The sequence below is a fragment of the Cornus florida genome, unplaced genomic scaffold (genome assembly GCF_030987335.1).
Source record: "Cornus florida cultivar Cherokee Brave unplaced genomic scaffold, ASM3098733v1 CherokeeBrave_3.0.0_Hap2_Chr05, whole genome shotgun sequence".
NCBI lineage: Eukaryota > Viridiplantae > Streptophyta > Magnoliopsida > Cornales > Cornaceae > Cornus > Cornus florida.
This window is the reverse complement of record NW_026775575.1, coordinates 97,665,628-97,689,762: the sequence shown is the minus strand read 5'-3', so window position 1 is coordinate 97,689,762 and position 24,135 is coordinate 97,665,628. Positions and strand designations below refer to the sequence as shown.

General features: G+C 39.7%; 2 protein-coding genes across 2 annotated transcripts; one reads left to right on the top strand and one right to left on the bottom strand.

Moving 5' to 3' along the window:
• Window positions 1-2,960: 2,960 nt before the first annotated feature.
• Window positions 2,961-3,329, top strand: LOC132309813 (uncharacterized). Its single transcript, XM_059808085.1, has one exon. The coding sequence runs from the start codon at window positions 2,961-2,963 to the stop codon at window positions 3,327-3,329; it is 369 nt and encodes a 122-aa protein (XP_059664068.1).
• Window positions 3,330-15,461: 12,132 nt separating this feature from the next.
• LOC132309812 (subtilisin-like protease) lies at window positions 15,462-21,168 on the bottom strand. The gene is made up of 2 exons (XM_059808084.1): window positions 18,934-21,168; window positions 15,462-15,656 (listed from the first exon to the last, which is right to left on the bottom strand). The coding sequence occupies exons 1-2, from the start codon at window positions 21,166-21,168 to the stop codon at window positions 15,462-15,464; spliced, it is 2,430 nt and encodes an 809-aa protein (XP_059664067.1).
• Between the last annotated feature and the right edge of the window lie 2,967 nt (window positions 21,169-24,135).

Genomic DNA, 24,135 nt, shown 5'->3' with positions numbered 1-24,135 from the left:
CGAGAAAGTGAAGTGAACTTGTTTTCATATTCTGCCACTGACATGCTCCCTTGGATAAGGTTATGAAACTGGTCTTGTAACTCCCATCTTTTGGAAAGCGGAAAGTACTTTTCATAAAACAATTCCTTGAACTTGTCCCAACTCATCTCTTCTACCTTGTATCGGCTCGTAACCGACTTCCACCATAATTTAGCATCCTTAGCAAACTTATAAGTAGCTAGGATGATCTTCAAATGATCCTCTGTCACATCCATAGAAGTCAATTGAGTTTCAACTTGCTCCATGTAGTCATCTGCTATCATTGGATCCGCACCGCCCTCAAACATAACCTGCATCAGTTAAGAAAACCCTTTAATAATCTTGAGACACTTCTGAGCTGGCGTCTCCTCAACTTGAACTGTAGGTTGTGGTGCCGACTGCGACTGAGCAGCAATCGTTGCCCTCACGACATTTTGCAACAAACGATTAAACTCCAGTGCCACAGAACCTTCACCCACTTCTACGAGTGCTTCAACATTATCCCTCCTTGTGGGGACAGCTCTCAGGGGAATCAAGTCCCTAAGAAGTGTGTCCTCATCATTTAGCTCATCCGGATTGGAGCTGGAGCTCTCGCCAACATCACCCCTAGTCGGTCTAGGGCCAACTTCCCTGATTTCCTCACGCTGTGACATCGTTCTATAAAACAAAGGAAACAATTCAATAACGATAACACTAAGATCCAACCGTGAACAACCCAACGCAAAAACATACTGTACAAACATTTAGCATGTAATACTATGCAATGAACACATTAATGTAAGCATATAAACACATAAGCACGTAAGCAAGTAAACAGTTAAGCATGCTTTTTCACATAGCAAAACACTTTTCCAAACAAGGAAATAACAATGCAAATGACTTCCCAGACAACCCTAGGTAAGCCTCTACCCGTCGTCCTAATGGTATTCGAACCATCGCTCTGATACCAAATTTGTAACGACCCTAGCTGATGCCAAAATTTAAAAAAAAATCAGCATAACCTCCCCTAAAAATGGGCCTTCAACAACCTATCCCAATACACAAAACACATAAAATCATCTAGCATCCCATTCATCCGTTCATTATACCTTAACATAGTTCCTTTCATGGTGGAACATCCACACACCAATTAATCTAAATTATCATAATTACAGTCCCAAAATACAAGATTAATATTTAAAGTCCCTGTCTTACAACGTTATATGATACAATTGCATGAAAACATATACCATAATTCCACTAGTTTCATTTACATCAAACAAAAGATAAGTTCGTTCTTAAGTTACAAGACCATGAATACTAACTTAGTTACATTTCCACAACTACGAATATACATAGAACGGTCAAAATACAAAATAGCAAACAACCTTCTAACAATTTTCAAGCTTGAGGTAGATTGTCGTCCACTAGTTCATTTCCAAGACCTGAAAAAAATAATATAAATAGTAGGGTGAGCATAAAGCTCAGCAGGTGACACTTAAGACATACATCTTGTGTCCTTGTGAATCCAAACAAAGCATAGGCCAATGGGAAATGGGGATCATACAATGTCGGGGAATAATACAGCATAACGATTCAATGTCAAGTATATCCAATGCAATGGTATGAGATGCAATGCATACTAGTGTCGCTCCCCATTTTCATAATCCAAAACATCATTTCCAAACTGTTAATACAGCCCAGCCTTTGGTAGCCCCGCTTCGACACGAGAGGAGGATTGGCTAGGGTCCCTGACCCTTGGTAACCCCGCGGCATCATTATGGGGCCCAGCTAGCTCAACCACGCTAGGGCGACTCCCTAGTCCCCTCTAGGCTATATTAACCTCCGGCCCGTTGGTAACCCCGCAGCGACCGGGTTTCGCATAAAACCATTTCATCAAAAACACTTCCCTGAAATTCCCCATATTTATTTCAAGAACAATTTATCCCATTTCATGCAAACCCAATGGTATGTGCATGTATATATGTTCCATACATTCAATGTCATGGCATTTAAAATTCTACACCATAAAATTAAACATTCAACATGTTCAACATCTCCCAAGCAATTATTAACACATTAAGATATAACAAAATACATTTAAGCATGCTTTACACATAAAACAACTCACATTCAAATACATGAATTTCTCTAGACAACATTAAAAATAATCATTGATACAATTAACTTCTAATTAAGCATGCTTGGCACAACAAATGATTATAACTCACAATGGAACAAGAAGGTAGTGGATTAAGGTGCCCCTACCTCAAATTTGCACAAAATCCTTAAAATGGGTCTTGAATTTCGAACTCTAAAAAGGGCACCAAATCTGGAATTGTTCGTATGGATGCGTAGAGCTTGTCATGGGCTTCGTTTTGCCTCAAACGGCACCTAAATCCGCCAAGAGATGAGAGAGAATTTAAGCCTTGAAGCTTGAAACCGTAAAAAGGGAAAAAAAAAAAAAAAAAAAAAAAAGCCCAGAGAGCTTCTGGAATGAGAGAGAAACTAATACGCAGAGAAGAAGAAATAAGTCATTATATTGGCTTATAAATCATGTGGGCCCCATAGGTGAATAACATTTTATTTAACTTTAACATATATATATATAAAGTTAAAAACATTACAATGCTACTTTCAAGAAGTTGTACTCTGAGAAGTATTTTTCGGCGCCTAAGCGAAGGGAACTAAAGAATGAGTTTGATGGGTTGAAGCAAGGAAACATGACAGTTACAGAGTATGAAAACAAGCTTACATCACTTTTGAGGTTTGCACCAGGAATTGCTAATGATGAAGAAGGAAAGATAGAGAAATTTGTTGATGGCCTTGATCTTACCATTAGGCCAATTGTAGTTGCTTCAGAACCGACAGAGTATGCAAAAACAGTGTGAAAGGCTTTAGTGGTTGAGGCTGAGAGCAAGGACAACAAGGCTATCAGGGAGTCTTACAAGCACAACAGGGGTATGAGTACTTTCTCCGAGGGTCAATCAAGTAAGAAGCAGAAGCATGAGCAGTCAGGGTTCAGGGGACAGCAGCCAGTCAGATTTGCACCCATAGCTTCAGTGTCCATGGGGTCTTCTAGACCAAATGTTACTTGTTTCAGATGCGGGCAGTTGGGATATTACAAGTCCCAATGCACTCAGACTCAGGTAGCTCAGGTGATTTGTTTCAAGTATGGGCAGCCAGGGCATCACAAGTCCCAGTGTACTCAGATTCAGGTGGCGTCTGGTAGATGTTTCGGGTGTGGCCAGCAGGGGCATAGGGTGAAAGATTGTCCACAGCGGGGCAGTGGTTTGGGCAGAGGTGGAGGTTCACAGCAGAGGCAGATGTAGTCTGCCACAGTTCAGTCAGGGTTTCGACCACCACCACCACCTCAGCCGTCTCAGCCAGCTATGTCAGCCCAGAGTTCTCGACCTGGTAGGGGAGCTTCTTCGAGTGCACCTACTCAGCAGTCTGGCTATCAGGCAGGTAGTTCTCAGGGGCAGAGGACCTAGGGTCGCGTGTTTGCACTCACTCCAGCCGAGTCACCATCCAGTCCTTCAGTTGTCAGGGGTATGTTTCTTGTGTCCCATTCTTGGGCTCGTGTATTGTTTGATTCTGGTGCTTCTTATTCATTCATTGCTTCATCATTTGCACGGGTATTGGGTTTGGAAGTCAATCAGTTAAACAGACCGCTTTGTGTTGACACGCCTATCGGGGGTTCAGTTGCTCTTAGTAGAGTTTGCAGGAGTTGTTCCATCACAATTGCTGGACGTGTTCTTGAGTTTGATCTCATCCTTCTCGAGATAACAGGATTTGACATCATTCTTGGGATGGACTGGTTGTCATCCTTCAGAGCTGTCATTGATTCTTTCAGGAGCAGAGTTTCAGTGTGTACCCCGGATGGGGATTGTTTCTGTTTTGTGGGAGATCGGTGTGATCCTCTCACTCATTCATTTTATGGTGTTAGGGGTCAAGATTGGCAGACGTTCTTCTTGGCTAGTCTTCTCGCCGATGATGACGTTGAGTTTTACGGGGTTGATTATCCAGCGATTGTGCGTGACTTTCTAGATGTGTTTCCAGAGGACTTGACTGAGTTGCCTCCACACCGAGAGGTGGAATTTACTATTGATTTGATGCCTGGTACCGCGCCAATCTCTATGGCACCGTATTGTATGGCACTGATTGAATTAGAAGAATTGAAGAAGCAACTTGATGATTTGAGAGTGAAAGGCTTTATACGACCGAGTGTGTCACTGTAGGGTGCACCGGTCTTATTCGCTAAGAAGAAAAATGGTTCTTTGAGGTTGTGCATTGATTACCGAAAGTTGAATCATGCCACCATCAAGAACAAGTATCCTTTATCAAGGATAGATGATTTATTTGATCAGTTGAGGGGAGCCAGTTGTTTTTCAAAGATTGACTTGAGGTCAGGCTATTATCAGTTACGGGTTAGAGAGAAGGATATTCCAAAGACCGCGTTCCATACACGGTATGGACATTACGAGTTTCTTGTTATGCCTTTTGGTTTAACCAATGCGCCGGCGGCATTCATGGATTTAATGAACCGTGTCTTCCACAATTACTTGGATCAGTTTGTGGTAGTTTTCGTGGATGATATTCTTGTGTATTCATGGACTCGGGAGGAGCACGAGGTCCATTTGGGTATAGTGTTATAGATTCTACGGGAGCACCGTTTGTACGCCAAGTATGAAAAGTGTGAGTTTTGGCTACAAGAGGTGAAATTTTTGGGACATGTTGTCTTGGAAGGTGGGGTTTCAGTTGATCCTTCAAAAATAGAGGCAATTTTGAGTTGGGATCAACCCAAAAATGTCTTTGAGATTCGGAGTTTCCTTGGCCTAGAAGGATTTTTCCCGTTTGGCAGTTCCTATGACCAGATTGACCAGGAAAGGGATCAAGTTTGCATGGAATGAGGCCTGTGAGTCATCCTTTCAAGAGTTGAAAACAAGGTTGACTACGGCTCCGGTGTTGGTGATACTTGAGCGTGGTTTGGGTTATGTGATCTATTATGACGCCTCACGTGATGGTTTGGGTTGTGTACTGATGCAAGATGATAGAGTAGTGGCTTATGGGTCTTGACAGTTGAAGACTCACGAGCTTAACTACCCTACTCATGACTTAGAGTTAGCGGCAGTTGTATTTGCTTTAAAGTGTTGGAGACACTATTTGTATGGTGAGAGATTTGAGGTGTTCTCGGACCACAAGAGTCTCAAGTACCTTTTCTCCCAAAAGGACTTGAACAACAGACAGAGGCGATGGGTTGAATTCTTAGAAGACTACAACTTTGGTTTGCAGTATCATTCTAGCAAGGCAAATGTGGTAGCTGATGCTTTAAGCCAGAAATCTCATGGGACTTTGGCTAGTTTAGCCATTCAAAAATGGAAGATGCCGGAAGATTTGGCTGAAATGGGATTGTATTGCTTTGAGGATGATGATGGCAGTGAGTCAGCATTCTTGTTTAGTCTCGTAGCTCAACCCACTCTTGTTAGACTGGTGATTGAGTCACAGAGACATGATTCAGATTTGGATGCCATTTACACTTTGATCTCCAGTGGTGAGACCGTGAAGGATTGGACCTTACATACAGATGGAGGTCTACAGTTTAAGGGTTTGTTGGTTGTTCCTACAGTTTGTCGTAAGGACGTCTTACGGGAGTTTCATACTTCTCGCTTTGCAGTTCATCCGGGTGGTACCAAAATGTATCATAATCTGAGACGTCAGTATTGGTGGAATGGAATGAAGAAGGATGTTGCATAGTTTGTAACTAAGTGCTTTACCTGTCAGCAGGTGAAAGCCGAGCACCAGAGACCAGCTGGTTTATTGCAGCCGTTGCCGGTAGCACAGTGGAAATGGGAGGAGATTGCAATTGATTTTGTGACAAGTCTTCCTAGGTTACGGAGGGCAAATGAAGCCGTATGGGTCATTATCGATAGATTGACCAAGACGGCTCACTTCTTGCCTATTAAGGCAACAGATGACGTAGAGGCACTTTGTGTACTTTATGTGAAAGAGATTGTGAGATTACACGGAGTTCCAGTGGCTATTGTGTCGGATAGGGATGCTAAGTTCACCTCGAAGTTCTGGAAAGGACTTCAAGCAGTGTTTGGCTCAGCGTTGCACCTTAGTACTGCATTTCATCCATAGACGGACGGCCAGTCGGAGCGTACCATCTAGATCTTGGAGGATATGCTTCGAGCCTGTGTACTTGACTTGGGTGGTAGTTGGGAGGATCACCTTCCACTTTTTGAGTTTGCCTACAACAACAGTTATCAGGCGAGTATTCAAATGGCACCATTTGAGGCATTGTATGGTAGACCTTGTAGGTCTCCTGTCTGTTGGACTGAGGTGGGCGAGACAGCCGCCGTAGGACCCGACATTGTACTCGAGACTACCGAGAAGATTAAGCTGATCAGATAGAGATTGCTTACAGCTCAGAGTCGACATAAGAGTTATGCAGATAGGCTGAGACGACCGCTATCCTTTGAGGTGGGAGACCATGTTTTTCTTCGGGTTTCTCCAAGGAAAGGGTTGATGAGGTTCGGGAAGAGTGGCAAGTTGTCGCAACGATTTATTGGACCTTTTGAGATTTTGGACCGCGTAGGAGAGGTTGCCTATAAACTAGCATTGCCACCACAAATGGACAGGGTTCATAATGTCTTTCATGTGTCGATGCTACGGAAGTACGAGCCAGATCCGTCTCACATTTTAAGTTGGGTTGATGTGGACATTGATGAGGATGTTTCCTACGAGGAGGGACCAATTCAGATCCTTGACACACAACAGAAGGTGTTGAGGAAAAAGACGATACCGTTGGTAGAGGTTCTTTGGAGGTATCATGGAGTTGAGGAAGCTATTTGGGAGCTCGAACAGGAGGTTCACTCCAAGTATCCAGAGTTGTTTTCTCCCTCAGGTATGGCTTGATTTCGGGGATGAAATCTTTTAAAGTTAGAGAGAATGTAATGGGTATGAATATATATATATATATTAAAGTTATAAAGTTTTTTTTTTAAAAAAAAAAAAAGAGCAAGTGGGCCCCACTAATGTATTAAAAACACCACAAAGGGCATAAAGCCATTTCACAGACCAATTTCTCTCTCTCTCTGCGTCTCTGTCCAGAAGCTTCCCTTTCTTTTCTTTTCTTTTTCTTTTCCAATTTCAAGCTTTGATTCCTCCTCCCATACTTGGAATTTTTGGGTGCTATTTGTAGCAAATCGAAGAGCACGGCGAGCTCTACGTGTAAGTACCAACAATTTCAATTTTGGTGCACTCTAGGGAGTTCGAAATTCTAAGGCTTTTGGGCTCAAATTGGGGGTTTTCATCAATTTGAGGTAGGAGTGTTCTAATTTACAATTTCTTGGCCTTTGGTGAATTTTTCCCCTTAAATTTGATCCTAAGCATGCTAAATTTTAATTACTTAGCTTGTTGTTGTTATAGTTATGTGTAATTACAATGATAATTGTATTCTATGTGTTATTTAAGTTCATATACATGTCTATTTTCATTACGGTAAATGAGCATACTTAGTGTTGTATGTCCATGATTATTTATTTATTTATTGTCTTGAAGAAAAATGGGTGCTATGGTTATAAATAAATAAATAAAAGAAATGAATGTTTAGAAATTTTCATTAAATTGTGATGATGATGTAAACGGAAATGTGTGAAAACATATAGTTAAATTAATGATTTGAAGCATGAAGTATTCATGCATCCATTGGGAAAGAGAAAGGGGGAAAAATAATTGTTAGAACAAATAAAATTATTTTGGGGAAAATATTTTCTAAAAGTGTTACGAAAACCGGACGCCTAGGAGGCGCCTAGTGGTCCGTGATGTTGGTATAGTCTAGAAGGGAATGTAGTTGAGTTAACTAGGCCGAATGCGACGCCTTAGAGGTGCCTTGTGGTCGTGGATAGTTAACCAACCTTCCTTTCGTGACGCCATGGAGGTGCCTTGGGTCGGACTACACTAACGGTTTGGTTGTTGAAACGGAATTGTTTTGGAAATGGGAAGTGACATTTGCATAACATTGCACTTCAAGACATCGTGGTAAATTTGTGATTAGTTGATATTTGTTATATACTTGTTACTGTGGTTGAGAATGTGTGTTTTCCGATGGCATGATCCCGTTCACTTTTTATCTATTCATTGTATGAATTCACGGGGACATAAGAAGTGTGTCTTAGACACTTCCTACTGAGCTTATGCTTACCCCCTTATTTTTAACATTTTTTCAGGATATGGAAAAGAGGTGGCGGACAACGGTCCACCACAGATTTAGATGAGCTTGAAGACCCATTCTATTTTGTTATCTTTTGTATTAGACTCTAGTATTATGTAAATGTAATATTAACTACCTTGTGATACTTTAGTTTAATTAGTATAATGTTGTAAGTTATGGACTTTTAATTCTAGCTACATTTTATGGACTGTAATTTGATGTAACTTAAGTGGGTTCCATGTTTGGATGAGATGGAGGAATGGGACTTTTGTATGAATGTAACTATTTTGGGAATGTAATATAATATCTGAATTGTGCGTTGGGACATGATAAGTTAGATTTAAGGCCCAGTGAGGCCATTGCAATTTTTTTTTGTATTTCAACAGGTTGTTGAGGGACATTTTCTGCGGAGGTCATGCCAAAATTTTTATAGATTTTTATTATTATTTTGGTATCTTTTCGGGTCATTACAGTGAACAATAACAAAATTGTTCTCTTTCTAATATTTTCAACTTTTGATCAACTTTACAATCTAATCATATTCTTAGATTTGTAAAACTTGCATTCCATTTTCAATCGGTCTCAATTTCATGTCCATGATAACCATATCATACCATGCAAAATTTTTAAAGGTGACTGGAAGTTCTTAATTAGAGTATACTAAGAAGAAGATGTTTGTCCCTATTTTTGTGATTTTATTCTGGGAAAAGATTTAGATCATATTTTAGAAAATGTTTGTCCGATGCATGTGGAACAAGGACTGCATGCACTCAGCGGTGAATTATGAAATGTTTTAAGAGACTCAATACCACCTTCATTGACAAAAAAAACAGAGTGCCAAAGAATAAAGAAATCCTTTAAAACATAATATTATTCTAAAAGTCACAAGGTGGTATGCAACCCATTACCAAAAACATTCCAAATTCCTTTATGTAGCCTCCCTTAACTTTAGGATTTTCCTCCATATTGTTGGCTACTATTTCAGGGCTTTAGTACACCAAAAATAAAATTATTTTGTTTGGTAAAAAAATTCTCATTGAACCCAAAAGAAGAAGATTGAATTCAGCATAAACGTATTCCACACATTCCTAGCCATAATAGCTTGGTTCTGAGAGCGCAAGTCCCAATACCTCCTTTATATATCGGAAAAAAATACATTTATGTTATATTTGGTAGTATCGAATCGAAGTCATGAATTTGGAATTGAAATAAATTTAATTCAAAATTTATACTAAACATTTATGTTATGTTTGGTAGTATCGAATCTGAAGTATGAATTTGGTACCGCCAAACATGACATTTATGATATCAAATGAATCTTATAATGATACACAAATTATCTAATATTGTTAATCTAGTCCTCTTTTCTAGTGTTGAATTAATCTCTGGTTGGATTTATTATAGAACTCAGGATTTCAATTCAAACGAAAACTAATCTAGTGAGATATTAAGTGTGCCACTCATAGGTATTTATCTCACCTATTTGTAGAAGAAAGGTAACAAATTGATTTGAGGTATTTTATTGGATGAACATAACAATAAGGTGGTATAGCACTCAATATTCATCATTCAACTAATTGATAATGTCAACAAGATGAAATAAATAATCTTATATATCATTAAAGATAAATCTTCCTCAACAATGTTTCAACTTTTCAAAATTAAAGACAAACAATTGACAAGAATATTATGTTTATCATATAACCATAAATACTCTCTTAAATCATAATTTTAAAATTTCAAGACAGGTCTTCTAAGACTCCTTGTGCCAGCAGATTACCAATGGACTTGTCAAGCTTCCCGGAGAAAAGGAGAAACCTGGTGGGGACCAAGAGAAAGAAAGGACGGGGGCCGCTTGTGGGATTCACACATGAAAGATAAGCAAAACCCCCTATCAGGTAAGTTCAGAGAAATCTTCATTCTTTTTAGACTTAAAAAAAATAAAAATAAAAATAATAAAATAAAATGGGGTGATCACAATTGCCAGTAAAAAAAAACTGTTATAGATTTACAAATACAGTAAAATAGAATATTACATACGTCTTAATAATTGTAAGAACATTTGTTATGTACATAAATAAAGTACCAATTATAATAAAAAATTATTATTAGAGCAACAATATAAACACACAACACAATCAAAATCCAAACAACATCTAAATGCAATACTCAAAGTAAATAAATTAATCATGGACATGTATACCGCACACACCAACGGATTTTCGATCATTCTCCGACAGATCGCTGACCTCCAACTAATTTTCAAAATAATTTCTTTCAACCACATCCACTTCTTCATATTTTCATCCGATTATATATGTCGAGCACACACAATCTTTTATAAATATTCCACAATTAAAACAACTTTCACAAAATAAAAATTTGGACCATAATATAACCAAGCATGAGAGAATATACATTGTCAACTAAAATTTTCATCACACAGCACGTGGGTATTTATCTTAATCAAATACTACTAAAGTGGGTTAGAGATACTATCGATCTCTCTATAACTCAACTCAAGTACTCTTTTTTGTCTAAAAATTACCTCTTCTATATAACAATAGTAAACACGTGCATTAGAAAACTCAATTGCATGAGATTTGGAGATTAACAATACACTACATAGATAAATTACGATTATAGGTAAAAAAAACAAAAGTAAAAATACATACAAATAAATAATCATCATATATATATATATATGTGTGTGTGTGTGTATGTATGTATGTATATACACACTTAAATCAATTCAGAACACTAATGTTGATGATGGATTCTGCGCAACCCGGATTTGATCTAACTTCCTGGACAGAGAGAAGAAAAGGTGATCCTACAAGCACCGGTGTGTTATCGGTGGAGTAGGCTCCGACGAATAAGTCAGTGTGTGAACTAATCTCTTAAGAGAAATCAAGAACTTGAGTTAGGGTTTTTTGCGTACCTCCAAACGTTGATTACCCTGCCTTTTTTATAGGGCTTAGGTTAAGATGTCACGTAGAATTACCTTATTGTAATCTGTAGACTTAATCTTCGTCGTAATCTTTAATCCTTATCACAATCTTTAATCCTTATCGTAATCTGTAAAGCCTATCTCAATCTGTAATCCTTATCGTAATCTGCAGAGCCTATCTCAATAGTGCGTTAATTTAGCAATCTTCCCTTAATTATGGATATTTAAAGTATACATCCATCAGTTGCCCCCCGTTTCGGAGGATTGCTTGTTAAACCACCGGAACGTTAATTCCAAAATATCACACAATAATATATAGTTAGAATTGCAGAGCCTTGTCCATTAGCCTGACTTATATTGTCATTTCACGAATACAGTCGGGGGTCATAGTATCACATTGGCAGCTCGTATATGTGGCAAGCTCGTATATTTGTCGTATATTGGCAAGCTTGTATATTTGTCGTAGTGCCACATTGGCAGCTCGTATATGTGGCAAGCTGCCATGCTGGTAATCTACCGTTATGTGGCAAGTTGCCATGCCATGCTGCCGTGGCAAGCTGTCCTGCTGGCATGCTGCCGTTATTTGGCAGGTTGCCCTGCTGGCATGCTGCCTTTATTTGGCAAGCTGTTATGCTAGCATGCTGCCATTATTTGGCAAGCTACCCTACCAGCATACTGCCGTTATTTGGCAAGCTGCCCTGCTGACATGCTGCCTTTATTTAGCAAGCTGTCATGTTGGCATGTTGTCGTTGTTTGGCAAGCTGCCCTGCTGGCATGCTGCCTTTATTTGGCAGGCATGCTGCTTTTATTTGGCAAGCTGCCCTGCTGGCATGCTGTCTTTATTTGGCAAGCTGCCCTGCTGGCATGCTACCGTTATTTTATACTTGATTTTATTGACATCTTTAGTCGGCTCGTCCCTTTAATAAGGAAAGTAGATTAAGACGAGTTTCACGTAGCTCGTAATAAGATGAGTAGATGAATACGAGCTTCACTCAGCTCACCCCTTAACAGGGGAAGTAGATTACTATGAGCTTCACCCAGCTCACCTTTTAACGAGGGAAGTAGATTACTATGAGCTTCACTCATCGGGGAAGTAGATTACTATGAGCTTCACTCAGCTCACCTTTTAACGAGGGAAGTAGATTACTATGAGCTTCACCCATCTCACCCTTTAACAGGGGAAGTAGATTAATACGAGCTTCACCCAGGTCACCCTTTAACAGGGGAAGTAGATTAATACGAGCTTCACCCAGGTCACCCTTTAACAGGGGAAGTAGATTACTATGAGCTTCACTCAGCTCACCCTTTAACAAGGGAAGTAGTTAACCCCTCATCTTTTTACGAGGGAAGTAGATGAAGCTGGCCCTTCATTCTTTTAAGGGGGAAAGAGGTGTGGTCTTGACATGGGAGTCATCTCCTCTGATGGTTATCTCGGGATGTTGGCAAATCGTTGACACTTGTCGTACTTTTTAATGAAGTCAAGTGCATCTTTCTGCATGGTGGGCCAATAGTATCCTAGTCGGATGGCCTTGTTAGCAAGTGACCTACCCCTAGTATGGTTTCCACAAACTCCTAGGTGGATCTCCCTTAAAATGTAGTTAGCTTCCTTGCTAGAAACGCATCGTAAATACGGCATGGAGAAACTTCTCTTGTAGAGCACCCCTTTGATAAGCGTATACCTAGCTGCCCGCATCTTGACCTTTCGAGCTTCTGCTCGGTCTGTTGGTAGCACCCCATCCTTGATATATCTGATGATAGGATCTGCCCATTCCACACTCAATATCGCTTGTTGCACTTCAATTTGTCTCTCCTGAGATATAGATGGTTCTTCCAAATATTCCAGTGGTATATTCTTATTGATCTCAGGTTTAATGCAGTAGCTAGCCGGGCTAAAGTGTCTGCTTTCCCATTCTCTTCTCGTGGTATTTGATGAATTAAGAATCTTTGGAAGTGATTCTTTAATTCATTCACCTTTTGTAGGTAACTCTTCATCTTCTCGTCTCGTGCCTCATATTCCGCTTGAACTTGTCCAGCGACCAGCTCGGAGTCGGTGTACATATTTAATTGCTCAACCCCTAGGGCATTTGCCACTTTTAATCCTGCTATCAAGGCTTCGTACTCTGCTTTGTTGTTGGTTACTTTGAAACCAAAACGAAGTGCGTACTGTATACTTTCTGCCTCTGGGGAGACAAGAATAAGCCCGGCTCCGCTAACCTGAACATTAGATGACCCATCCACGAACAAGTCCCAGACTACTTCTGGGCCCATCTGCTCACTTAAACCTGGTTCTGTCAAAAATTGGGATTGTTTCTCCTCTTTTGGAGGGGTAAACTCAGCTAAGAAATCAGCCAACATCTGAGCCTTTACTGCTGTTCTTGGCTTATACTGAATGTCGAACTCTTCTAACTCTATTGACCACTTCATCAGTCGACCAGAGCTTTCTGGCTTGTGTAGGACCTGTCGAAGGGGTTGATCTGTTAGGACCACTATCGTATGCGCTTGAAAGTATGGTCTCAATTTCCTGGCGGACACAATTAAAGCAAAGGCCAACTGTTCCATCCTTGGATATCTTTCCTCTGCACCCCTAAGTGCTCTGCTCATGAAGTATACTGGCCTTTGGACCACTTCTTCTTCTCGTATCAGAGCTGAACTGACAGCTGTCGTGGAGACTGCAAGGTATATGTATAGTTCCTCTCCCGGTATGGTTCGAGACACTAGTGGGGGAGAACTAAGGTATTGCTTTAGTTCTTTGAATGCCTGCTTACACTCTGGGGTCCATTCCAACGCCTTCCTTAGCACACGAAAGAAAGGTAGACACCTGTCAGTTGACCGAGAGATTAGCCTACTCAAGGCAACAATCTTCCCTGTTAGTCATTGTAGATCCTTGGTTGATCTTGGCGATCTCATGTCAATGACTGCTCGGATCTTCTCTGGATTGGCCTCAATTCCTCTTCTGCTTACCATATATCCTAAGAACTTTCCTGAGGAAACCCCAAAGGCACACTTGCTGGGGTTGAGTTTCATCTTATGCCTCCTAAGTACCTCGAAGGTCTCCTGCAGGTCAGTCAAATGGTCTTCAGCTTTTAAGCTTTTCACCAACATGTCATCAACATATACCTCCATGTTTCTACCAATTTGAAGCTTAAACATTGCATTCACTAGCCTTTGGTATGTTGCACTAGCGTTCTTGAGCCCAAACGGCATTACTTTACAACAGTACAAACCTCTATCAATGATGAAGGCCATTTTTTCTCTATCTGAGGTGTACATAGATATCTGGTTGTATCCAAAATATGCATCCATGAAACTTAATAGTTCGTGTCTAGCCGTTCGCTCAATGAGCATATCGATTCTTGGGAGAGGAAAGCTGTCATTCGGGCAAGCTTTGTTAAGGTCGGTGAAATCCACACATAGCCTCCACTTTCCATTTGCCTTCTTCACTAAGACCACATTTTCCAGCCAGTCGGGGTAGTACACCTCGTGAATAAAGTCGACTTTTAAGAGCTTTTTCACCTCTTCTGATATAGCCTGATTCCTTTCTGGAACGAAAGTCCTCCTCTTTTGTCTGACAGGTTTAAAGTCAGGATTTACATTTAAGCGGTGCTCCATGATAGTGGGGTCTATACCCGGCATGTCTTCATGCAAATACGTCTCGATTCTTCTTGAGGAATTGAGTAAGTTCATCTTTGATACCTGGGGGGAGTAAAGACCCTATACTCACTTTTTTCTTGGGCTTACCATCACCAAGGATGACCTCTTCTAGCTCTTCTGTAGGTTCCGCTCTATGAAAGTCTGGTCTATCTTTCCCTTCCAGCCCTTCAATCGTAAATGCCTCTTGCGATTTTGTTTTCTGAGAGAGGCGACATAACATTCGCGAGCTATTGTTTGGTCCCCTCTTAGCTTTCCCATACCATATTCAGTTGGGAAACGCATCAGGAGATAGTAAGTGGACGTGATTGCTTTCATGGCATTCAATGTTGTCCTCCCCAGGATAAAATTAAATGATGATGGGCAGTCCACCACTACAAAGTCCACCATTACAGTGACCTGCTTTGGATTGGCTCCTGCAATAACTGGAAGGGTAACTGCCCCCAGTGGATATACTTTGTCGCCTGAAAATCCCACCAGTGGTGACTTCATGGGTCGGAGCTTCTCTCGGCCAATTTTCAATTTCTCGTACGCCCAGAGGGTCATCATAGGGCTGGTGAATTCCCTTGTCATCTTCTTCAGAAAAGGTTATGACCGGCTCCTCAACTCGAGGTAATTTTGTTGGAGGACTTGTCATTCCAACTTCATTCACCTCTGAAAAACTCCGAATTCTCCAAGCATGAGCCCTCCGAGCCGAACTTGTCTCACCACCACCAGCGAAGCCACCCGATATACCTTTGACCTCACCCATTGGTTGGTGTTGAGGAGGGTGATCATCTCGGCCCTCCCGGGCTGGGTTGGAGCCTCCTTTTCCATTTCTAGTTGTGAATTTGCATAAATGACCTTTACGAATAAGGTTCTCGATCTAGTTTTTGAGGTCGAAACAATCTTCTGTGTTATGTCCATGGTCCCGGTGAAACCTACAGTATTTACCTAGAGACCTCTTTGTTGGATCAGCTTTTAGCTTTGGCGACCATTTCAATGATGCGTCATCTTGAATCTGCAGAAAGACTGGCTCTACAGATGTATTTAGGGGGTATAATTATTATACCTGCCTAGGCTCACTGGGCGGCGAGACGATCTGTCAGCCTGGTTGTTTGAGTATTTCTTGTACTTCGATTCCTTTTCCTCCCTAGTGTTAGGTGCTGGCCTCTTCTTCTCCGACTTCTTATCTTCACCATCTTTGTTTTTTCGTGCATTCATAGCATCCTCAGCGTTCATGTGCTTCCACGCTTTAACCATCAACTCTGTCATGCTTGTAGGGGCTTCCTTTGATAAGGAAAATAGGAACTTAGAAGTCTGTAGTCCTCCTATAAAGGCTGTAAGGTCAACCTTGTCGTCCACCTCTTCTACCTGCAGCATATCAGCGTTAAAACGACTTATGTAACCACGGAGAGGCTTTCCCTTCTGTTGTTTCACATTCAATAAGTGTGTTGCTGTCTCCTATGCCTCTGCCCAGCGATGAAGTGTCCAATGAATTGTTTGCTCAACTCATTAAAGATTTCAATGGAGCTTGGCTTTAATTTATTGAACCAAAGACGAGCCCAACCCTTTAGTGTGGTAGGGAAAACCCTGCACATAATCTCATCCGGTACGACTTGCAAATACATAAGAGCTTTGTAGGTCTCTAAATGATCGAGAGGGTCCCGCGTCCCATCGAAGCTCTCAAGAGTTGGCATCTTAAATTTGCTAGGTAGAGGACAACTCATAATATAACAGCGAGGCTAAATGCTAGGTTGGTCTTCTGTACCAGATCGTTCACTGTGGCCTGGCCCTTCCCTTTCATTGCTTGCATGACGTCTTTGACCCTAGTTCTCAGATCTTGCATCTACAGATTGAAATAAGTGACGTCTTCAGTCTTATTACCAACACAACCAGAGGTACCTGCACGGAGCCTGGTATTATTCCGTTCAAGAGACCGATGGTGATGGCGTCTCTGTTGACCCCCTATTTGACTAAGCTCAGCGTCGTTGTCAATCCTACGGGAGTCATTATTGGGTACTTCATTATTCTCCACCTCATTAAGGTCGGCTAAGCGTTGTAGAATCATTGAATTTTTCTGGACTAATTGGTTCATTCCCTTATTTAAGGTTTAAACCTATTGTTCCAACGCTGTGACGAGTTCTTGATCGTTTGGGACGGCGGGGGGTTGCCTCGTCGAGTCCCTTTGATCAGAAGTTTGCAACGCTTCGTATTCGCCAGCAACCAGACCAGATCACAATCGAACCATACTTTATTTAGAGAACTAAAATCGTTCCCACAAACGGCGCCAACTGTTGATGATGGATTCTGCGTAACCCGGATCTGATCTAACTTCCTGGACAGAGAGAAGTAAAGGTGATCCTACAAGCACCGGTGTGTTACCGGTGGAGTAGGCTCCGACGAATAAGTCAGTGTGCGAACTAATCTCTTAAGAGAAATCAAGAACTTGAGTTAGGGTTTTTTGCGTACCTCCAAACGTTGATTACCCCGCCTTTTTTATAGGGCTTAGGTTAAGATGTCACGTAGAATTACCTTATTGTAATCTGTAGACTTAATCCTCATCGTAATCTTTAATCCTTATCACAATCTTTAATCCTTATCGTAATCTGTAAAGCCTATCTCAATCTGTAATCCTTATCGTAATCTGCAGAGCCTATCTCAATAGTGCATTAATTTAGCAATCTTCCCTTAATTATGGATATTTAAAGTATACATCCATCAACTAACACTTTAATATAAATGTGTGTTCATCTCTATTCTTTCTTTCTTTTTTTCTTTTTTTATTTTTTTTTATCTTTTTTAATTACCTAAAAAAAAAAGAGATGAACATTACTTAATTAATTCATTAACCAAAAAGGAGGAGGTATACAACCCATTACTAAGTGGAAGACTGAATTTGGCATAAACATTACTAACTTTAGATGTTTTCTCCATTGCTAGCTACTATTTCAGGGCTTTAGTACACAATATATATATATTCTTTGATGAAAACATAAAAATAATTATGCGAGTATGTGATTGATGATAATAGTAACTTAGATCGAATGGATTTCAATGTGAGATGGAGGACCGATTGCACTCATTCCAAGTATTATAAACCAGAGATGCCAAACCCATTTTGGAAATTGAGTTACTATAGAATTCGGAGTTGCCTTTCCAGTGGGGAGAGGCCCATGTGATTAACTCAACCCAAGAAAATGGTTGAATATGAAACCCACATCGTGCTTGTAAAACATGACCATAAGGGCATAGTGAAGGAGCATTTGAAGATTAGGTGATCATGGGATTCCAATTCACTATTGCAGAGGATACAAATTGTGGAGTTGATGTGTGTCGTACACCTTCTATTTAAGGTTGGGAGCTTATGTTGGATGACTATACCGGTCATATATTGAGCAATTGAATGTTGTCTTTGGGCTGGGTGTACTTGGATTATTGGGCTTAGGGAACACTTGGGCTCTTTGTTGGTAGAAGTTAGTTTGGGCCATGGTGCCGGGCTTGTATAACTATTGATATTTATTTATAAATTGAAAATTTAACTTTCAAAAATAATAATAATAATAATAATAATAATAAATATATAAAATAAATAATTAGTTAATCCATTGAACGAAAAAGTGGAACACTGAATTTGGCATAAATTCCTAGTCACAATAGTTTGTTGGTTACAAGAGCACAAGTCCATACCAACAGCTCCTTAGATCTCAGTAAGCAAACCTCATATTGAAGACAAACACCTCCCAGTTGATACAGAGATGACATTTTACGTACGCAACCAAATGAAAGTTGTAATTGGTGATGTCTAACATATAATGGATTATCTAATCAATGTGCTGATTGATACGAGAAGATATGAATTATAGAACTCAGGATCCTCAAGTCAAAAAGAAAATTAGTACATTATTTCGAGGAAGTCTACTTGCTTTAACAATTCAAGTGACGAGGTTGTACGTTGTTCCTTAATTAATATACGTATAACAGTAAGTTAATTATTCAAATGTCGAGGTTTCCCTAATCAGATTGATTGGCCAGAAAACTTCAAAGAGACGGTTCACATCAGAAATTCACAATGCTCAAACAAATTATTATGCTGCTTGTATTTGCCAGAACCACTTCTACCTTCTCACTCCAATTTAACCGTCATCGGACTTCTAACCACACGAGTAGCAGAAACCCATTGTAAAAAAGGTTGAACAATATTGGGGGTGTCACCTCGAACAGTTGATCGAGTAAATGTCACACTGTATGTCATCTGCTGGTCGACTTCAGTGAATTCGAGCTTAGTGGGGTTGACAGTTACATAAACACCCGGAGGTGAAACAATGTCAACAGTGTAGGATGAATTAGCCTCGCCCACATTTGTCACTGCCCTCGTGTATGTATTAGCATTAGAACCGAGCACAACTGAAAATGAAGGATAGTTGAGCTGCGCTTCCGGTATACTTGGCTCATCAGAGCAGTTCACTGTGCGTTGTAAGATGATTCCAACCTGTTTGTCTGTGTAACCCAAACCACATAAGTAAGGTATGTAATCATCCGGTTTGAGATCATACACAAGTCCTGGATCAGTCGCTTTTGATGGGTTCACAAGGCCTGCCCCGGTCGCGAAGACGTCAGCTGGAAGCATTCTTTCATCCACAATGAGCTTGTTATCGAGGTTATAGTGATCAGCAGTAGTCATGATCGCGGACTTAATGGCAGCCGGTGACCAATCTGGGTGTGCACTTTTCAGCAACGCCGCGATGCCAGTGAGATGAGGACAAGCCATTGATGTGCCAGAGATGATGTTAAATGTGGATGTTGTGTTGGTGTTGTCAACAGAGTATGGCCATGCAGCTAGAATGCTCATACCAGGACCAATAATGTCCGGTTTCAAAATTCCAGGGCTTGCCAAGCTAGGACCTCTGGATGAAAAATATACAACCACAGGAGCAGACTTTACTCCAATTACAGTTCCTTTGAACAAGATTGTAGCAGTAGGGGTTGCCGACGAGTTTATATAAGCTTTGATCTTCATTCCCGCGTCGTAACTAACATGTGTTGCTGGAAGAACTGGCTTAATGGGAAAGGTATTATAGCCTCTCATCTGGTTGTTCATGAGTATCATGGCAGCACCGCCGGCATCCTTCACTGTTTGGCCACTACCTCTCTCACACAACACTATTTTTCCTGTTACATCAGTGTTGTTCAGTGCTAGGGGACTGCACGATGCAGTGCCATTGATGCTGGGGTAAACAAGGGGCAATAACTCCGATGTGAAATTGCTTGGCTGTAATAGTGACTCGCCGTCGAATGTCTCATTGTTTCCAAGTACTGCTGTTGCCATTATGCTTCTGTCAATAGTACTTGCTCCGACTGTTAGAATCCATGGTGCCTCATTTGATAATGAAGCATTAAACGGACCAGAGTTACCGGCGGCACAGCTGACAAAAATGCCCTTTTTCATTGCCCCAAATGCTCCTAGGGCAATGTTGTCAGAATAGAAAGGTAAAGATTCTCCCCCGAGGGAGAGAGAAAGCACGTCCACTCCATCCTCGACAGCAGTGTCCATTGCTGCCAATATTGCACCGTCGGGACAACCAAAGCCGGTGCATACTTTGTAGATGGCTAAATGAGCAAGAGGCGCCATGCCAACCGCAGTGCCATTGTCCTGGCCGAACAGATTGGCACCTTCCACGAAGTTCCCGGCAGCGGTGCTCGTGGTGTGTGTGCCGTGACCATCGTTGTCGCGCGGCGGCTCAGGTGTCGTTCGATTAAGGAAGTTCCTAGCACCGATGAGCTTGTTATTACATGATATCCCAGTTTCACACCTGCCTTTCCATTTAGGAGGAGGAGCAGCCATTCCCTTGTCGCTAAATGAGGGATGGTTCGGGGTGATTCCGGTGTCCAAAACTCCAATTATGACACCCTTCCCATAATTGGAGTCATTCCAAAACCCTAAATTCTGGTGCAGACCCAAGAAGTTTGGGCTATGAGTTGTGTGTAGTGGCAGTACTTTCTGGGGCCAAGCCGATACAAACCCATCCTTCTTTTCCATGGCTTTCACCTCCTCTGGTGACAATCTTGCCGCGAAACCAATGATCACGTTACGATATGTGTGAACCATCCGTGACGAGGGCTCATTCGAGCTAGCTGGCAAGAAGGACTGATACCAGCTCTCCAAGTCTTCTGATCGAGAAAAATCTACGCCTTCGGGCAGCTTTAGGTGAACAATGTGTGTTTCTAAATTGCTTTGCTCATTGGCATCATTCTCTTCCGAAGAGAAATATCCTGCTTCATTAGCCATGGTGGGATAGAAATTAAAAATGCAAATGAGAGTGAGTGTGACAATGAATATCATGTTTGGCAACAATTCACTCCTCTTGTTCGCCATGATGGTAAAAGAAATAGAAAATGCTAATGCTTTCTATAACTACACAAACAACACACACTTTTATATAGAGAGAGTGCTGTTTGAGTTGGTTTTCACGATGGGCCGGCCTCTGCAAAGTATCTTAGTTACCTGACAAGTGGACACTTGAGAAGGGATAAAGAAACGGTTTTTTTTGGTGTATACCTGTTTTTTTGGGGCTTGAGACTTAGTAGTAGTCGCTAATCTGTTGTGTTATGAACAAAACGGCGGTCAATATTAAGCTAGCTGTTAGCTGTGGTGCCAACTGTTCTATTTTGTTACGTTTACAAAGTGATCGAGTTTATTGTTTATGCTACACTACTGTCAGTGGAAATAGAATAACCTACCTTAAAATAACGGATATGCCAACAAAATTTTAGATATATTGTGTCATTCTTTAATAATGTTTCATTCGTGTCAAGTGTTTTTTTGTGACATATAATGAGGACCTTCATTAAAAAAAAATAAAAAATAAGATAGATATATATATAGGGCTCCGTTGCTTCGATATACTAAAATATATATTTTTTTATTTCAATATTTTGGTGTTTCGCAAAGGACTGAATTGAGATTGAGATCGAGTTCTTCGAGTGGAGCGTATAAAATAACTGGTCAAAAATTAATGAGTAAGTTATTTTAGTCAAATTTTATTTTATTTTTTTCGTAATTATTAAACGACAACCAAACATCAGAAAATAAAAAATATATTTTACAACCAAACAAATGGAACTACTAGTGTAATGTTTTCTATGCTTTGTGAACAATAACAAAATTGTTCTCTTTCTTATATTTTCAACTCTTGATCTACTTTACAATCTAATCATATTCTTAGATTTGTAAAACTTTCATTCCATTTTCAATCGGTCTCAATTTCATGTCTATGATAACCATCTCATACCATGCAAAATTTTGAAGGTGACTGGAAGTTCTTAATTAGAGTATACTAGGAAGAAGATGTTTGTCCGTATTTTTGTGATTTTATTCTGGCAAAAAGTTTAGATCATATTTTAGAAAATGTTTGTCGGGGGCATGTGGGGCAGGGAAATGCATGCACTTAGCGATGAATTATGAGATGCTTTAAGAGACTCGACACCAACGTCGTCGATAAAAAAAATAGAGTGCCAAAGGATAAAGAAATCCTTTAAAACACAATATTATTCGAAAAGTCACAAGGTGGTATGCAACCCATTACAAATAACATATATTCCACATTCCTTTATGCAGCCTCCCTTAACTTTAGGATTTTCCTCCATATTGCTAGCTACTATTTCAGGGCTTTAGGTGTGCCACTCATAGGTATTTGTCTCACCTATTTGTAAAATAAAGGTAACAAATTGATATGAGGTATTTTATTGGATGAACATAACAATAAGGAGGTATAGCAGTCAATATTCATCATTCAACTAATTAATAATGTCAACAAGATGAAATAAATAATCTTATATATCATTAAAGATAAATCTTCCTCAAAAATGTTTCAACTTTTCAAAATTAAAGACAAACAATTGACAAGAATATTATGTTTATCATATAACCATAAATTCTCTCTTAAATCATAATTTTAAAATTTCAAGACAGGTCTTCTAAGACTCCTTGTGCAAGCAGATTACCAATGAACTTGTCAAGCTTCCTGGAGAAAAGGAGAAACCTGATGGCCGCTTGTAGGATTCACATATGAAAGATAAGCAAAACCCCCTATCAGGTAAGTTCAGATAAATCTTCATTCTTTTAGACTTAAAAAAAATATTGGAATGAGCACAACCATTCAGTAAAAAAAATATGTTATAGATCTATAAATACAATAAGATAGAATATTTGATACGTCTTTATAATTGTAAGAGCATTTGTTATATACATAAATAAAGTACCAATTATAACAAAAAATTATTAATAGAGCAAAGTAAATTAATTAATCATGGACATATAAAATGCAAAAAATATAAAAAATAAAAAAATTCGATCATTCTCCGGCAGATCGCCGACCTCCAACTAATTTTCAAAATAATTTATTTCAACCGACATCCACTTCTTCATATTTTCATCCGGTTATATATGTCTAGCACACACAATCCTTTTATAAATATTCCACAATTAAAACAACTTTCACAAAATAAAAATTTGTACCATAATATAACCAAGCATGAGAGAATATACATTGTCAACTAAAATTTTCATCATATAGCACGTGAGTATTTATCTTAATATATCAAATACTACTAAAGTGGGTTAGATATACTATCGATCTCTCTATAAGTCAACTCAAGTACTCTTTTTCGTCTAAAAATTACCTCTTCTATATAACAATAGTAAACACTTGCATAAGAAAATTCAATTGCATGAGATTTGGAGATGAACAATACACTACATAGATAAATTACGATTGTTGGTGAAAAACAAAAGTAAAAATACAAACAAATAAATAACTATCATATATATATATATATATGTATATATGTATATACACTTAAAATCAATTCAGAACACTAATATAAATGTGTGTTCATCTCTATTCTTTCTTTCTTCCTTTTTTTATTTTTTTTAATTACCCCAAAAAAAAAAAAAAAAAAAAAAATAGAGATGAACATTACTTAATTAATCCATTAACCAAAAAGGAGGAGGTATACAACCCATTACTAAGTGGAAGATTGAATTTGGCATGAACATTACTACCTTTAGAAGTTTTCTCCATTGCTAGCTACTATTTCAGGGCTTTAGTACACAATATATATATATATATATCGTTTTTTGATGAAAACATAAAAGTAATTATGCGAGTCCGTGATTGATGATAATAGTAGTGTTGATGGTAGTTCGTGATGATGTGAGGAGATCATTCCACGTTTGTCAGGGGTGCTAAGATCAGAAGCTGAGTGAAGCTCCAAGCTAGCACAAGGAATTCTCCGTAGAGGGGATTGAGAGAGAGAAGGCAGATTTGTTTAACACCCTATA

Coding starts and splice junctions, on each gene's coding strand:
- LOC132309812 (XM_059808084.1), bottom strand. CDS start 21,168: ATGGCGAACAAGAGGAGTGAATTGTTGCCAAACATGATATTCATTGTC. Junction 15,657..18,933: donor TGGTTAGAAGTCCGATGACG/GTTAAATTGGAG, acceptor TTATTCGTAAAG/GTCATTTATGCAAATTCACA.
- LOC132309813 (XM_059808085.1), top strand. CDS start 2,961: ATGAGTACTTTCTCCGAGGGTCAATCAAGTAAGAAGCAGAAGCATGAG.